This window comes from Phoca vitulina, unplaced genomic scaffold (assembly GCF_004348235.1).
Source record: "Phoca vitulina isolate PV1807 unplaced genomic scaffold, GSC_HSeal_1.0 scaffold28, whole genome shotgun sequence".
Classification (NCBI taxonomy): Eukaryota; Metazoa; Chordata; class Mammalia; order Carnivora; family Phocidae; genus Phoca; species Phoca vitulina.
The window spans coordinates 18,762,465-18,780,474 of NW_022589731.1; the positions used below are offsets into that span (position 1 = coordinate 18,762,465).

At 42.4% G+C, this 18,010-nt stretch overlaps 1 protein-coding gene across 1 annotated transcript in view; it reads left to right on the forward strand.

Annotated features, from left to right (window-relative positions):
- Positions 1-16,390, forward strand: part of ACADSB (acyl-CoA dehydrogenase short/branched chain) — a 32,651-nt gene extending 16,261 nt beyond the window's left edge. The window contains exons 2-11 of the mRNA XM_032423090.1: positions 1,848-2,007; positions 2,217-2,317; positions 5,153-5,359; positions 5,894-6,064; positions 6,761-6,886; positions 8,355-8,447; positions 10,964-11,053; positions 12,743-12,880; positions 14,905-15,004; positions 15,713-16,390. Coding sequence (XP_032278981.1) covers positions 1,848-2,007; positions 2,217-2,317; positions 5,153-5,359; positions 5,894-6,064; positions 6,761-6,886; positions 8,355-8,447; positions 10,964-11,053; positions 12,743-12,880; positions 14,905-15,004; positions 15,713-15,783 — 1,257 coding nt within the window. The 3' untranslated portion in view covers positions 15,784-16,390. The remainder of the gene's footprint in view (positions 1-1,847; positions 2,008-2,216; positions 2,318-5,152; positions 5,360-5,893; positions 6,065-6,760; positions 6,887-8,354; positions 8,448-10,963; positions 11,054-12,742; positions 12,881-14,904; positions 15,005-15,712) is intronic.
- The last annotated feature ends 1,620 nt before the right edge of the window (positions 16,391-18,010 follow it).

Here is an 18,010-nt window from a genome sequence, read left to right on the forward strand (position 1 = left end):
CCATCCCTCCCACCCCACCCCCCACTCCAGCAACCCTCAGTTTGTTTCCTGAGATTAAGAATTCCTCATATCAGTGAGGTCATATGATACATGTCTTTCTCTGATTGACTTATTTCGCTCAGCCTAACACCCTCCAGTTCCATCCACGTCGTTGCGAATGGCAAGATCTCATTCCTTTTGATGGCTGCATAATATTCCATTGTGTATATATACCACTTCTTCTTTATCCATTCATCTGTCGATGGACATCTTGGCTCTTCCCACAGTTTGGCTATTGTGGACATTGCTGCTATAAACATCGGGGTGCACGTATCCCTTTGGATCCCTACATTTGTATCTTTGGGGTAAATACCCAGTAGTGCAATTGCTGGATCATATGGTAGCTCTATTTTCAACTTTTTGAGGAACCTCCATACTGTTTTCCAGAGTGGTTGCACCAGCTTGCATTCCCACCAACAGTGTAGGAGGGTTCCCCTTTCTCCGCATCCCCGCCAACATCTGTCGTTTCCTGACTTGTTAATTTTAGCCATTCTGACTGGTGTGAGGTGATATCTCATTGAGGTTTTGATTTGGATTTCCCTGATGCCGAGCGATATTGAGCACTTTTTCATGTGTCTTTTGGCCATTTGGATGTCTTCTTTGGAAAAATGTCTGCTCATGTCTTCTGCCCATTTCTTGATTGGATTCTTTGTTCTTTGGGTGTTGAGTTTGATAAGTTCTTTATAGATTTTGGATACTAGCCCTTTATCTGATATGTCATTTGCAAATATCTTCTCCCATTCTGTCAGTTGTCTTTTGGTTTTGTTGACTGTTCCCTTTGCTGTGCAAAAGCTTTTTATCTTGATGAAGTCCCAATAGTTCATTTTTGCCCTTGCTTCCCTTGCCTTTGGTGATGTTTCTAGGAAGCAGTTGCTGCAGCTGAGGTCAAAGAGGTTGCTGCCTGTGTTCTCCTCTAGGATTTTGATGGACTCCTGTCTCACATTTAGGTCTTTCAACCATTTGGAGTCTGTTTTTGTGTGTGGTGTAAGGAAATGGTCCAGTTTCATTCTTCTGCATTGTGGCTGTCCAATTTTCCCAACACCATTTGTTGAAGAGACTCTTTTTCCCATTCAGAGCCTGTTTTCTTAACCCTGTTGCTGCACCGTCTCTGAAGCTGAAGCACCAGAGAAGCTGAAACACCAGAACTGGCCTGGAAAACCAAGAGAGCCCTGGTGCCTGCAGCCCCCAGGGCAGGTCGACGGGGGGCTCTCCTCCCCGCTCAGTTGTCCCTGAGCCTCACCTATTCCCGCCCCACTCTAGAATGCTCTTTGCAGTGGTCACCCACTAGTGTTATTTATATTCAGGTTTCCCCTTCAAAGAAGTCCATGAAATGCAACATTTTGAGAATGAGTTCCAGGGCTCCTGGGTGGTGCAGTCGGTTGAGCCTCTGACTCTTAATTTCGGCTCAGGTCATGGTCTTAGGGTTGTGGGATTGAGCCCCAGGTGGGACTTAAAATTCTTTCTCTCACTCTGCCCCTGCCCCGCAAAATAAATAAATCTTAAAAAAAGAAAGAAAGAAAGAAAGAATTCCACCCAGAAAGTTCTATTTTCTTAAAGGTAAAAGCTAATCCTCTGGGAAATTTGTTGGTTAGAAGAGCTTATTGCTTGGATAAAGGACATAATGTTAAACCGGTTTGTGTTTTTGTTCACAAGACAGTGAATTTTAAAATGGTCCAGCTTCTCCTCTTTTTTGGTGACGCAAGAGGTAAGAAGGGATTATAAAAGTTATTTCCAAAAAACCTGATGTTCAGATATGTCTCTTTACCTTTTGTGTGTGTGTTCCCTATTCAATGGGACTGTTCTGACAGCTAAGAAGAAACTTCCCAACTTGCCTGTCTTCTTGGAAAACTCCTCCCCGTGTCCTGAAATCTTCCCAGTCAGCAGCTCTCCTTGGTATAACAAACGCCGGGCTGTCCTGTGCCCCCCTCCAGATGTTTACGGATGAGGAGATGATGATAAAGAACATAGGTGAGTAGACGGCCCAGTGTCACTTCCGGATCCATCTGGTCACCAGTTGGATCCAGTGTGAGATCCCATGACGTGTTTGGGGGATATGTTCACCTCAGTTTGTGAATGGAATTTTTTTTATAATTTAAAACTTTTTTTTTTTTTTTTAAAGTAAAACCTGTCCTATTAAGAGAATAAAGACGTTATCAGTATTTTTTTTCCCCCTACAGTTAACAAATTTGCCCAGGAACAGGTTGCTCCTCTGGTTTCAACAATGGATGAAAATTCAAAAATGGACACCTCGATAATACAAGGATTATTTCAACAAGGGGTGTGTACTTTATAATTCTTCCCATTCCAAACTTTTATATAAGTACTGTCCCGCTTTAAAATGTATGCATGTGTTTAAATTCAGGAACTGTAATGATGGCTTAATGAACTCTTCATTTCCTAGTCAAAATTATCTGTGTTCTCTTTTAAAGATTTTTATTTTTTTATTTTTGAGAGAAAGAGATCATGAGCGGGGGGTAGGGGCAGAGGGAAAAGCAGGCTCCCCACTGAGCAGGAAGCCCGTGGCGGGGCTCGATCCCAGGACCCCAAGATCATGACCTGAGCAGAAGGCGGACGCTTCACAGACGGAGCCACCCAGGTACCCCTCTGTGTTCTCTTTTAGGTTGAAATCCTAGTTAAATTCTTTTAAATTGATTTAGCGTTTTAAGTTAGGAATACTGTGCTTTTTAAGAGAAAGGCTCGGAAGCAAGAAAGAATGATTTCTTTAGATCTGTGGTCCTCAACCAGAGGCTGTTTTGTCCCCCAAGAGACATTTGGCAGTCTCTGGAGACATTTTTGGTGGTCACAGCTGGGGGTGACACTGGCATCTGGTGGGACAGAGGTCAGGCATGCTGCTAAACATCCTACAGTGTCCAGGACCGCCCCCCAACAAAGAGTGATCCAGCTCAACAATACCAAGATTAAGATTTAGTTAGTAAAACTTCACAGTAGACCATGTATTCTACCCGAGTCCCTCTGCACACCGCAAACTTAGAAGCAGAGGCGACCTCTGAATCCCGCACTAACCAGGGAAACCGGTTTCCAGCTCCCTAAGTCACAGAGCCCTTTAACAGAAGCCCAGTACACAACATGGATAAAAGTAGAACTGCTCCAGCATGGGGGCTCCAAGGAGAACATTCTCAAATGTTATCAGCATGGGGGCTCCAAGGAGAACATTCTCAAATGTTATCAGCATGGGGGCTCCACGGAGAACATTTTCAAAATCACCACACTTACTCATCACCTCTCCCTCTCCGTGGCTATGAAGGGACGTTTGTTTATCTTTTATTTTGAATACTAGGAAATATCCCAGAACTGGTAGCTCCTCTTCAGAGCCATTGGCTAAAATCTTGTCTGTTACCCTGCTGGAAAAAAACCGCCTTTTCCACCGAACCTAAATAGTTTTTCCTTTTCCCGTTTTAAAGAGACCCGCTTGTGGGTACCATACCTAGTAGTGATTTTTCCACCTTTTTTAAAGCAATGAAAGGCTTGGGAACATGGAATCTTATCTGTGGGTCAGGTGGCATCTGGGAGTCCCATTTTTCGGGCAGGCTTCACCTTCATTGTCGGCAGAGCCTCTGGGCTGTTCTGAGAAGTATTAGTGTCCTACCCCTGAGCGTCACTCTCCTGACGGGGTGGTTCTTGTGGGCGGGATGGTCTGAAGCCCACAAGCTGCCCTTGCTTAGGTGGAACCTCAGCTGGAGCGTCTGCTTGGTTGCACCTCCCACACCAGCTCTTCTCAGCCACCTCTTATCCCTATTTATGGTCCCCTGCCGTAGCAATAGCTGGCAAAAATGGTATTTCCAAGGAGGAAAAATCAGTGGCTTTTTGGGAGAAGCAGTGTTTCTGACTGCTGTCCAAGAGACCATAACCAGATAGTTACCACGCCCTGTGTTTCCTCATCGAACATCATTTCTGGATCTCACCTTCTCAGTCTTCCCACTAACTTCCCCTCAGCTGACCCATAACCACCGGGACCCAGACTGCAGCACGCTGTGATTCCAGAAGTGTCTGGGCAGAATAGAAAGCAGCATTAGCCCTTTATCTGTTAACAGCTTTGGGGCTTGAATTACCCGTACACACATTCTCTTTCTGAAATGAGGACACTTAAAAATGGAGAACTGTGGAAGCACGCTCTAGACTTAGGAGTACCTGCTGAACAGTGAGACCGTCATTGGAAAGCTTGGCCAGCATCTGGTCGTGTTTACCAGGCCCCCTCCGCCTTGTCTGTTGGGGTTCTGGGAAACACCACCAGATGTCTGCTAACCACCTAGAATGCCCCAGAAGGAGTGGTCCTTCAGTTATCATCTTGGCTGAATGAGTCAAGGCAAGGAGCCTGCCTAGAAGGGATTGTGCCCCACTGCCTTCCTCCGACTCCTTGCGGTAGGAGACACTTTCTCATTCTTCCATTCCATCATCCTTTGAAGCGTTTTGCTGGTTTTTGTGTTTTAGATTCCATAAACAAATGGCAGTTCTAGCTTTAACCGCTTCCTTTTCAAGTGTGTATAGTTTCTATTGTTTTTGTTACTTACAAGATAGTACAATAGCCATACCAATTTAAAATAAAATATACATACAGTTTTAAAATTAGGAATCTATATAGTTAACATTTAATTTTGAACTTGTTCGGGCGCCTGGGTGGCTCAGTTGGTTAAGCGACTGCCTTCGGCTCAGGTCATGGTCCTGGAGTCCCGGGATCGAGTCCCGCATCGGGCTCCCTGTTCAGCGGGGGGTCTGCTTCTCCCTCTGACCCTCTTCCCTCTCGTGCTCTCTCTCAATCTCTCTCTCAAATAAATAAATAAAATCTTTAAAAAAAAAAAAAAATTTTTGAACTTGTTCTTGCAAGGAATTTTCCCATATGGAAATTAGCTTTCTTGGAGCACCTGGGTGGCTCAGATGGTTAAGCGTCTGCCTTTGGCTCAGGTCATGGTCCCAGGGTCCTGGGATCGAGCCCCACATGGGGCTCCCTGCTCGGCATGGAGACTGCTTTTCCCTCTCCCTGTGCTGCTCCCCCCTGCTTGTGCTCTCTCTCTCTCTCTCTCAAATAAATAAAATCTTAAAGAAAGAAAAGAAAGAAATTAGCTTTCTTAATCTGTTTCCTTGTTTTTCCTTTCAGTTGATGGGTATTGAAATTGAAACAAAGTATGGAGGAACAGGAGCGTCCTTCTTTATGTCTATCCTAGTGATAGAGGAATTAGCCAAAGTTGATGCGTCTGTGGCTCTGGTGTGTGACATCCAGAACACAGTAGTTAACAATCTCATTAGAAAACACGGAACAGAAGAACAAAAGGCTACCTATTTGACCAAGCTTGCGACAGAAAAAGTAAGTCCATAGGAGTTGTTGAAATGAATCCGATCTCTTCTAAACTTAGGACATCTCCAGCTGCGACGTTGACGACTATCCAAGACCACAGCGTGGCACCGTTCAGTGATCAAGCAGTGCTCAGTAAAGTAATGCTACTTGAAAAAATACGCTCTGCCTCTCATTTCTGCTTGGAAGTTCAAGAGAATAATCATCAGACAAAAAAATCTTTTTTGGGGGGGGCCCCAGTTATATTTTCTTAATATTTTTGTTGGTGGTTTCATTTACAGTGAGATGTCTAGAAAACTGCAATTATTAGAACGAATTAATTAAATTTAACATTGAGTCTGTGCGCTTAAGTCTTTAAATCTATCTTAGACAGGTGGTAGGGTATATTTTAGAAATGCTGTAAAAATACCATTACGATTTTATAAGTATCGGCTTTTAAAAGTGTTTAAAGCTTTAAGCGACATGTGTTTATTTTACTGGAAGTATTTGTTACACAGAGTACAAATACAGTTATTAACTTGGAAAATTTTTTGCTTGCACATGTAGGTAGGAAGTGTCTGCCTTTCAGAGGCTGGAGCAGGTAGTGATTTATTTGCCTTGAAGACCAGAGCTGATAAAAAGGGAAGCTATTATGTCATCAATGGGTCAAAGATGTGGATCAGCAACGCAGAATATGCAGGGATCTTCCTGGTGATGGCGAACGTAAACCCTGACCTTGTAAGTTTGAAAGCAGAATTTATTTTCCCCTTCCCACCTTTTCTCTTCATATCTCCTTCCTGCCTGCATTTTCAAAAGCTTTGTCTTCAAGTCCTCATTCTCCTCAGTACTAAAATGTTAGATAACTGACATCTTTTCAACCTCTTACTTACTAACCTCCCCGAATGTATACGGTTGATGTGATTAGTATTACATGGAGGTCCATTTAGTAATTGCCACCTAAAACGTTATATCGGAAGCTAATCTTTCATTTTGTAGGATTTCACATTTTCTATTTAAGAATGAATTTAAGTACCTACTTAGTACATTCATTTTTAAGAATATTTAGTTGGAAAATAGGTATATGGCAAAAAGGTAAATACATTTGATTGTTTGTCTTTTCTCTGACATAACATTTAATTGAATTACATTCGAAACTTTAAAGCATTTAACAAAATTAAATTTAAAACATGGAATGCTCATGATCACATAATACTTTAGCGTATCTTAATAATTTTCATAACCATAATGGTTAATTATAGACTTCTTCATTGTGAGTCTAATGTTTTCCAAGTTTACTAATGCACCTGTTGCAGCTCTGAACCCATTAATAATGCTGCCAAAGTTCAGTTTTAGTTTTCTGTTAACTTTCAACTCTTGGAAACAGGGGATCCTATCAGTTCAAGTGTGGCATAGCATTTTAAATCTTCTTTTTAGGGGTATAAAGGAATTACGTGCTTCCTAGTAGATCGCGACACTGAAGGCCTTCACATAGGGAAAGCGGAAAACAAAATGGGGATTAGAGCTTCTTCCACCTGCCCATTAACCTTTGAAAACGTCAAGGTAGGTATCTTAGAATTTCTAGCAAAAGACTGGCGTGAAATAAGCTTTGCACGGAACAACAGATGCACAAGAAAAGTGTCACCATATTGAGCATGCATAGGAAAGTATTTTGTAAGACTTGGACGATGTTCTTAAGTGACATCTTGGCTAAATCTACTTTTCACGAGAGTTTAAGTGAAGAGTGGAAACCTTTCTGCCCAGCAGCTGACCTCAGAGCCAATGCTGAGGATTAATCCCATTTACACTTTTTAATTTACATGCTTAGGAACCATTTATACTTTATAAACTTGGTACTGACTTCAGAGACGGACGTGCGGTGTGTACCAAAGGCCACAAGGTGGGGATGTTGCCCAGTGAGCCTGAGAAAAGACCAGGCAGCGCCTCACAGTTTAGAGTGGCATCTCTTAAAAGTGAGGAAGAGAAATAAGATGAAATCAGAGAGGGAGACAAACCATAAGAGACTCTTAACTCTAGGGAACAAACTGAGGGTTGCTGGAGGGGAGGTGGGGGCAGGGATGGGGCAACTGGGGGATGGGCATTAAGGAGGGCACGTGATGTAACGAGCTCTGGGTGTTATATGCAACTGATGAATCACTGAATTCTACCCCTGAAACTAATAATGCACTGTGTTAATTAAATTGAATTTTTTAAAAAAGCGAGGAAGAGAAGATTGCCAGAATGCTTTTTAGAACTTGACAGAGGTGGAAAGGTTTTGACAGGTTTTTTACACTCATATTATCGCTTGATCTTTTGGTTCGTGAGTGAGCATGTGGGCATCCGTGGGGTGACTTTGCAGATAGATGTTCGAGCCTTACTAATTCCCCCAGACTGGCTTCCTTCGTGCTTGCCCTTTCTTTCTCTGTTCTGCCCACTCCATCTTCTGAGGTTATAAAGCTAAATGTATTGTTTTATTGTTCCTAGTCTAGATTTTTTTAAATTACAAATAAACATTTTAATCTGTTTCTTCTCTCCTTCCGCCCCTCCCTCGTGTGCTCATGCATGTGTGTGCACACACCTCAGGTGATTTTCACAGGGATAATAGTCTCAGCAGAAGAAAGGTTTGACACCCTTGATTTAGCCAAGTACTTACATGTTTTATGTAATTCCCAATATGTTCAATCTCATACTATAGCGTACAGGCAAGAATTGGGGAAAATGGTTATTCATTTGTTATTGATGGATTGTAGGAGATTCCCTTTTTCTAGATCCATTCATTCGTTCAACACATGCCCGTGCTGGGCGCTAGTGGAAGCGATAACAAGCAGCACTGACGTGAGTCCTGTCCTCTCCCAGAGCTGTGTGGGCAGCCACGGAGAGGGAGACAGACGAGGGGTAGCCTTGGAGTTCACTGAAGTCCTGGGCTGGAGTCCTATCACACAGCTTGGGAATGTTGTGTATATAAATCTATATAATCAAAACGAATTATGTAAAATTAAATGTAGAAATAATTGCACATTTTTCCTTTCAGGTTCCAGAAGCCAATATCCTGGGACAAATTGGACACGGCTATAAGTATGCCATAGGGAGTCTTAATGAAGGCAGAATAGGAATTGCTGCACAGGTTAGTCACGTTTTAGCCATTTTGCTTGAATTTCCACAGTGTGGGTCAATTAAAACGCAGGAAGAAAAAAATGCAAAAAAAAAAAAAAAAAAAAAGAAAAGAAAAAATGCAGTACAACTGATGAGTATTGGAAGTTTGTGACCACAAGATGGCGCCCTTCCCTTCCGTGAGGTGGAAGAATGGCTTCTGACTGATTTCTTTCAGATCCCACTTTGGTCAATTATGTAACGCCCTGAGAACCAAACAATGGCTTAGTGGTGATGCTTTTTCTGCTTTGAGAACGTTAAGTATTATCCAATACCTGGATCGATAACTTCTCAAATATATTGTAAATTAAATATGCCTTTTTAAAAAAAAAATCGCCTTTTCAGTTTTGGAAGTTCATTCTAGAAGAAAAATTTTTTTAATTAAAAATACCGAATATTCTGTGTAGTAAGGGTCTGTAATCTGTAAAGAATTAGTGTTTTGCCTGGGAAAATCAGGCAATTTTGTGTGTGTGGTGCTCGAAATAAAATAGCCACAATTAAATGGATATATACGATGAGAACTATGCCATGTTTTTAGCCAAATTTGCCCTTTATAATGCACATTACATTTTTCTATGAAGTGAAATTGGTTGATTTCTTGATTAACAAAATGAGTAGCGTCTTTGGTTTTATTATAAATGTCATTTTGGGGGCGCCTGGCTGGCTCAATCGGCAGAGCATGTGACTCTTGTTCTTGGAGTTATGAGTTCAAGCCCCACGCTGGGTGTAGAGATTACTTAAAAATAAACTCTTTTGTAAAAAATGTCATTTTGTAGACTATATTTGTTTATTTTTAATTACTGAACATCCCAAATTCAAAAACTTGAAGCGTTTCGATTTTGAAGATGTTACACATATTAGCTATTGGAATAGTTAACTGTTGTAGTATTCCTCTAGATTTTTTTTTTTTTGGCTGCTGTTAATTTGCTGACAAAACATTCTTAGATCAAAACTTAACCCGTGTTTCTCACAAAGCTAGATCATGAGAGAAATGACTTATCTGTTCTTTTTACTGTTTTTCTGTGATTGATTTCATCAGATATGGCATTAAAAACTGTAGGACTGGATCTCCTTGTTCTCAGATGTATAAATAATACAGATACTCTGCCGGTAAAATACACAGCCTGGGCTTTCATCTAATTACTCCAAGTTATCTTATAACCTAATTAAAAGTTAAGGTCAGGTAGTTATTATTTCTTGGTTAACACTGTGGATGCCTTTTAGAGAAAGAGTTACATATAACAGCGAACTGAAGGCATCTATCCTCAAAACTGCAGCCGAAGACTATTTAGTTTTTCAGGATTGATAGTGAAAACATCTTACAGAGATGGAAAAGCCTATTGTGATTGACGACTGGTCATTTTAATTTTCACGTCAACGTAGGATATTATCAGCATGCTGTAAGAGTTTGGTGACATCATCTTATCTCAGCCAAAAGTGCAATGGGTTGCTGCCCCACTGAAGTTTGGGCTGTGGGGGGGGGGCGGAGAGGGGGGGTGTCCTTTAATAATTTTTAGCTCGATAGTCTGTACTCCAGAAAATTTAAAATAAAAGGCTAAAGGAAAATGTGAATGAACACTAATGAAATATTGATGTTTGTGGGCATTTCCCCCAAAGCTTTCCCTATTGATTTTTTTTTTCTTTTTCTAAAACCCACATACTTTGACATAATGAGGGATAGTGACTTCATGGCCACCTAGTGTTGGAATGGAGAAACCGTTTCTGAGCTTGAATCGGTCAGTAGGTTGGTTAGTAACGAGACCGTTCAGCTGAGATTGCCACCATGGCCTGACTGGTCCCAGCACATAAATCTGTGTCTTTAACAGGTGCTCTCAGTGTAGCCCTGCAGGAAACCAGTCAGGTTTGAAAACGCTGCTCCCTTGGCCACTCACGCCCTCCACTCCCAACATTTGGATTCAGTCCTTAGACCTCACATCACTTTTTTTTTTTATCAAGTTCCCACAAATGAACCTAATGTGCAGCCAGGGTTGGGAAGCACTGTTCTTTTATGTTCTAGTGCCCTTTCCCCTGAAGCTCTTATTAATCCTGATAATATGCAACACAGACAGGAAGATAGAAGGTTAGGGAGTGACCTTCCACGTTGAAGGACTAGAGAGAGAGCTGCTCTATAGTCTTCGAGGCCAGTTGAGAGCAAAATTTCCATGGCTCACTTTATGCCTGGAGAATCAGAGCTTGAACGAGAAGCTTCCTTAGAAGTAACCTGGTTGTATGAAAACAGCTGAGCCGAGGATTTACCTCTGCTAGAATTAAACAGACTCCTATTTATATGAAATCACTCGAATCTTCTCCCAGTCACTGGAAGTTAAGTTCTACAAATGCAGTGGGTGAAGGTACCACCTTTGTGCCTCCAGTCTTCCCCTATCCCCCAACGATTCAATTTGCCTGTAAAAGGAATTTATACCCTGAATAATTAAAAACGTAAACTTAACAACAAAATAAGAAATTCTCTCTTTTTTTTTTTTTGAACAGATGCTGGGACTCGCTCAAGGGTGCTTTGACTACACTATTCCCTATATGAAAGAAAGGATGCAGTTTGGCAAAAGAATATTTGATTTTCAGGTACATAATTATTAGCCTCTTTGTACTGAACCGTCCTCTCAAGGTTTCGTGCTAATGAAGAGCTGTGTCATAAAGCCGTGAGGGAGTCCCCTGGGGGGGGGGGGGGGATTTTAATGGGAAAGGTGGAGAAGAGGAAGGAATAGGTCTCAGGGCGCATACCTGTGAATGCCTGGACCTTCTCCAAGGGCAGAACAGCAGTCCTTGAGGCCCACCTGTGGCATGACTCCAGATATCTTGATGAGCACTTTAGAGTTGTCTCTGCACTGCTTTCCAAGTTCTAGGGCATGGGGTCTGCAGTCAAGCATCCAGGGCTCAAATCCCGGCTCTCTGTCTTACCAGCTGTAGGCCGTGGACAAGTTACCTCACCCTCTAAGCCCCACTGCTGCATCTCTAAACTAAAGAGAATACTAGGGTGACCGCATCAGATAGGTGTGGAGAGTATTTAGCATGTTGCCTGAGTGTGACAAGTGCTCAGTAAATGGTAACACATGTTAGGAATCCTCTGTGCAAGGGAGCCACGCAGTAATCCTCCAACGACTACACTTGGACACTCCTTTCTTGTAGAAGTACAGTTTGCTGCAATGAGTGCAAATGAGATGTTCTCAGCCAAGTGCATTGAAAGATACTGGCCTGGTCTAATGATGTGGCTTCTTGGAGCTCCCCAGATAAGGGGACCGTTGGGGGCAAGTGGCATCTTCCAGGCCATGTGGCGGCCTCGCCAGGTTAGGGAAGGCCCGGAGTGGCAGCCTACCGAGCTCGCGCAAGCACTTTACCTAAAAATCCAGAGTAATTACTTTACATGTTTGTAAAACCTCCCTGTAAGCAGCTCGAGGCTCTAAGTCCAATTTCTTATTACCTTTCCGGCTCTGTTGGGCTGCATTGTCTTCAGGTGCCGTAATAAGGACTTGGCCTTAGGCAAGCACACACAGATCGCATGTGCATAGAGATTCCAGGCACAGTGCGTTCTGGCCTGGGTGCACAGTGGGCATGTGCAGTCAGTTCAAGGCCTGGAGGGACTGAGCATTTCGGGCCTGGCCAGGGCCTTCCACAGCCCGTGCTCTCTGGGCATCTTAGCCATGGGAAATGGAAGCACCTAGAGACTGAGTTCCCAAGGCCATACAGTGAGGTGTCAGACCGTAGGTGTTTCATCTTGGCTTCTGATCCTATTTTCATTTCATTATACTAGAGTGCTTTCTCAGAGCCAGCTACCACAGAGATTGCAAGGAAAGGGACAGAATATGAAGACAGTTTGTGGGAGGCTTTAGGTCTCCTTTGTTTCTGTGTCTAGAGCTGGCGAGGGAAGGATACGGGGTCAGGTGAACTAATAGATATAATCATGACACTTCTCTAAAGATACCTCGTATGGGTAATTAAAACTGTTAAGCTTAATTTGGTCATAGAATGGGTTTAAACTAATGATTAGAGCAAATTGTTAAACCTAATTTTGTGACTATTTTTTAAATCTTGACAATTACACAGAATTACATGAACTTTGAAAGTTTTCTAAAAACAATTTCATTGTAGATTGCAGATTTTTAAGTATTTCTACAAAATGAATGCAAATTCTGTTCCCGGGGGTGTGGGGGGGTATGTTTTCAGCCTGTCAGTGTTCCATATCCAGGCAAGACTTTGAGGATAAGCTGTGTTTTCAGAAATCATAATTCTCTAACTTGGATCTGAATGTTCCAGGGGCTCCAACACCAAGTGGCCCACGTTGCCACCCAGCTGGAAGCTGCAAGATTGCTAACCTACAATGCTGCTAGGCTTTTAGAAGCTGGAAAGCCATTCATAAAAGAAGCATCTATGGCCAAATACTATGCCTCAGAGGTAAAACAACAAACAACCGAAATACGTAATTCAGCCTTCTTCCCCTCTGCACCCCCATTATGTATGTATTAACCTTTTCACTTGGGGGTATTGGTGGGGCATTTGTTTTTCAACTAAAATAGCATAGACTTTCCAGTTCCTATAACAGAAAAGCAAAATTGCAAACCTTCCATAGAAAAGCGCTTTAATTCTATGAGGTCTCAGTGTTTTCACAGGCTCTTCAGTGGAAACTGAGTCACCCAATTCAGGTAGAACACCCATCAGCGAATCCCTGGGTGAGCCTCATCTGAATGATGGCATCCCATCCCTGGTTTCTGAGTGGGGCAAATCATGTGAAGTAAAAACAGCAAGAAGAGATTGTTCATGTTTTGATTGAATGTTTTCTGTTGATACCCAAAGCATTCTCTGTTTCACCCGGTAGACTTTGGCTGGAGGACTTTGCCAAATCACTGGCTGCTCCTTCCCAACCTCTGTAGTTTGTCTTAGTCGTTCCATAGCTTGGAATAATCCCTTAACCTCTCAGCCCCCAAATTTCATCACCTGCCTCAACCTCCCTTCTGGGTTCCAGACTAATAGATCCAATTTCCACTGGACCTGCCCACCCCATTGTACCAGTCAGGGGCCTGAGCCATCTTGCCACCCTCTTCCCCCTCATCCCCACCTTGAACCCCATCATCAGTTGCTGAGGGTTCTGCCCCCTGAGTATTTCTTGCACTTAACATATTTCTCTCCCTTTCCACTGCCCCCTGTTGTCCAAGCCGTGCCATTTCTTGACCAGACGACCCCACTCACCTTCTGACTGTTCGTTGGACCCTGTTGCTTCTTCCTCCAGTCCGATCTTCCCTTTTCAGAACGTCCAGGAGACCATGTCATTCCAGCTTAACCTTCATGGCTTCTCACAGCAAATGGGACAATATTTGTATTCATTTCCTGCTGCTTTTAACAAAAATTTAGTGGCCTAAAACAATACAATTTTATTATTCATGGCTCTGGAGGTCAGAAGTCTGAGTTATCACTGGGATAAAATCAAAGTGTCAGCAGAGCTGCCTTTCAGAGGCTCTGGAGAGAATCCATTTCCTCACTCTTCCCGCTTCTCGAGGCTTCTCACGTTCCCCCATTCACAGCCCCGTCCTCCACCTCCGAGGCTCTCGGGGGAGCGTGTTCAAATCTGGTTTTGGCTCTCTTGCCTCCCTCTTTCCCTTAAGGGGACCCTCATGATGCCATTGGGCACACCCAGGCTAGCCAGGACCATCTCCCATCTCAAAGCCCTCAACTTACCACATCTGTGGGTCCCCATGGTCATGTAAGGTAACGAACATTACAGTTCCCGGGGAGTAGCATGTGGACATCTTTGGGGGCCATTACAGTCTTCAGCCTGCCTGCCATCAGGAGGCCCACCTGCCTCTCCATTCTCTTCACAGTTTGCCCTGACCCCGGCCCACTGCCCCCTCAGGTCCCTGAGGGTGATAAACCCATTTTCCCCTTGAAGCCCTCCCACATGTTCCTCAACTTGAAATGTCCCCTACCTCGTCCTTTGGGGCTCAGCAAAGCTGTCATTTCCTCGCACGTTCCCCCCGCCAACCCCTAAATCACATCAGTTTTCCTAGCCAGCTCTTCTATTGCCCTGTAGAGTTTACCTGTTTCTGTAATTGTTAGTTTGATGTGTGAACCAAAAAGGGCAGTGACCAGTCACCCCCCACCGTGGTTTACCCAGTGGCTGGCAGAGTGCGTGATATAAAGAAGGCCCTTGATAAATATTTGCTAAATAAATGATGCCTGTTGGCAGCATGTGACTGTGTCTGATCAGTACCCTAATTTTCTTAAGAAAATGGGAATTTTGTGAATTAATAGGACAGTTTACATTAATGGTTTAGGGAAGGAGACTGAAGAGACAATGCTAGGTAACTTCAGTCCTTCCACTTGCCAATAGCAGTGAATCCATGTTGCTAGACTATTCTGCAGGAGTGTTTATGGTGCACCAGTTACGTGGTCTCAACACGTCATTTGCTGCTTGGTTTTGGCAGGTTGCAGGCCTCACAACTAGTAAGTGTATTGAGTGGATGGGAGGAGTCGGCTACACCAAAGATTACCCTGTGGAAAAATACTTCCGAGATGCAAAAATTGGTAAACAGATTTTTTACGTTTTGTTTTCTTTTCTTTGCCTCTGTGGCTGTTGGGGCTGCTGTGTTTGATTTTATCCTACGATACTCAGGCAAAGGCAGGTTTAATCTCTTCAATCTTGGGTTTATTGGCTCTCCTCTGTGGCTGGGTTTTTCCCCCCACCTCTTTCTTCAAGAAAAAGATGGATGTATATCTTTTAGAACCTCAAATTGCCTTTTTAAATCCCTCAACAGGCCTTTTAGTAAAAGTGCAACAAAATCAGCTGTTGTAATTTTTCTTTTACTAAACACGTTAATACATTTGATACGTTGAATGCTGTTCTTTGAAGCGAAGTTCTAATTCCAGAAGCCTCACGCCTAATCAAGCCTGAGTGTTCTGATGCTCCACTACCAGGTGGGAAGACGAAAACGAGGGGTTGTCAAAGCTGCCTGTTCCTGAGGGACAGTCCAGACTTATGCATTGATAGTTGAGGAATGACAAACTTCAGCTGTTTCATACTGATTCTGGAATCAGAATCCAGTTTCCAAAATGGAATATTATCATCTCATAGATAGAATGACTTTGTCATATTGTACCATATTCAGGGACATGGAGTGATGTCACTGGGGACAGTCTTATAGCAACCACAGAGGTGACATGTAAGACAATTCTTGTGTAGACACGTAGCTGTGGGTGCGCCCTAATTGTTCCTTTTGCTCCCTTTTGTTTAAGGTACAATATATGAAGGAGCTTCAAATATCCAGCTGAACACCATTGCAAAGCACATTGGTGCAGAATACTGACATCCGAGGGAATGGGGCCTCTCGCCCTGGTTGCTGGTAGAAAATTCTGAACTATCATGCCTTGTTGGGGAAGTAAACCTCCACAACATCGAAGCATTCTGTTTAAGCCCTTAGTCGTGGTTCTTGGGGTAGACCTTTCCTGTTTTATCTGCTGTTCCGGTGTGCATCAAAGACGCACGGGAAATCATTTTTCGAATTTGGGAAGAAATGCATCCATATTTTCTCCAGAACTATTTTTAGAGTTGTGTACGTATTAATCATTCCAACTTTGGGGCAGACAGAAGTTTCCACTCTGTCAGCATTTGGAAAAATACATGTGAAGTATTAGTTAACAGACATGGCTATTTTATATTCCTGTTAAATTTTTATTTTTTAAAATCATTTGGAGAAGGTTTTGTCACAGTTGGCAGTTCTGTAGATCAATTCTGAGTTTCTAAACTAGGTAGAAACTGAAAATGTATTTAGAAAAATCTAAAAAAAGTTTAAAGAAAAATCTGAAAGTTCTAGTTCTAAATATCTGGAAGTGGGTGGAAAATAGTGTATAGTTCTATAGATCATATGATTGAAGACATTATTTTAACAAAGTAAAGCAATATAATTGTTGCTATAATTGACCTGCATAAAAGATGCATTTCATGATGATTTCAGCAGATCATTTTAAAAACAAGTCTCTTGGGGCACCTGGCTGGCTTAGTAAAGCAGTGCGTGACTCTTGATCTCAGGGTTGTGAGTTCGAGCCCCATGTTGGGCATGGAGCCCACTTACAAAAAAAATCTAAAACAAGTCTCTCTTAGTTTTCCAAGCATAAACTTTAAGTAATTTGGTTTCATAATCAGAACATATTCAATATTATAATATTCATTGTATTGTGCACTATTTCTCAACAATGTCATTTCTTTCTATATTTGAATTGAATAGTGTTTCCTCAAACTTAGTTATTGGGCCTGATCTTGAATAGTAATGCAGAAATTATGTTTTGGTTCAGTGATGTTCAAGAGAGAGAAATCTTGCTCCTGTAAAGGAGTCTATCTGGGGCGCCTGGGTGCCTTAGTCGTTAGGCGTCTGCCTTCGGCTCGGGTCATGATCCCAGGGTCCTGGGATCGAGCCCCGCATCGGGCTCCCTGCTCGGTGGGAGGCCTGCTTCTCCCTCTGCCACTCCCTCTGCTTGTGTTCCCTCTCTCGCTGTCTCTCTCTCTCTGTCAAATAAATAAATAAAATCTTTAAAAAAAAAAAAGTATATCAAAATCTTACAAGGAATGAGAGAAGGGGCCTATAGAGTTTGAAAAAACATTCAGTGATGTAAAAAATAATATAAAAATAATTTTATATCTGGGAAGAAAAAATAAATCTATTGTTTCACAGTACAGTAGATTATGGAAAGGCAAAGCTCAACAAAACGTATAGGTGGTGATGCCATTTTTTTTTTTTAAGATTTTATTTATTTATTTGACAGAGAGACACAGCGAGAGAGGGAACACAGCTGTGGAAGTGGGAGAGGGAGAAGCAGGCTTCCCGCTGAGCAGGGAGCCCAATGTGGGGCTCCATCCCAGGACCCTGGGATCACGACCTGAGCCAAAGGCAGCCGCCTAACAACTGAGCCACCCAGGCACCCCGCCATTTCTTCAATATTGGGGATTCTCAGTCCGGAGAAGAGGACCCCGTCCCCCTCCCACCCAGGGTACATATCCTGAGTCCCCTCAGGGAGGTGGACAATAGAGTGGTTAGAGTTTTATATTTTCTGAAAAGGTGGCATAGGTTAGAGATGTTGAAAAATGTTTCAAGGCTCATAATCACTACTGTTGAATGGGAAGCACTTTAGTACATAAATGAAAGGATCATGTTTGTTAAGAAAACTGGGCACTTTTAAAGTAATTTGCTTTGCACATTCATGTTTCTTGAATTGGCTTAATTTCTATAATGCAGATCACAGTTAAATATTCAGAATTGGTAAATACAATAGAGATAGGGTTACTTTAAAATATCAGGAAGAAATAAAGACAAATTTAGACCTTGGATCAAAAGAGATAAGGTCTACTTGACTTTCAAATAGGGAAATAATAGAAACTCATTCATTCAGTCTTTCCGAACAAGAAGACTATGGTCTGATAAGGAGAGTAGGGGAATAGATGAAATACCCTAAAACGGGGCTGGACATCTTTAATTTCTATGATTATATAAAAAAGAGGTGGGCTTTATGGATAATGCTATAGAAGCTAACATTAGTAAG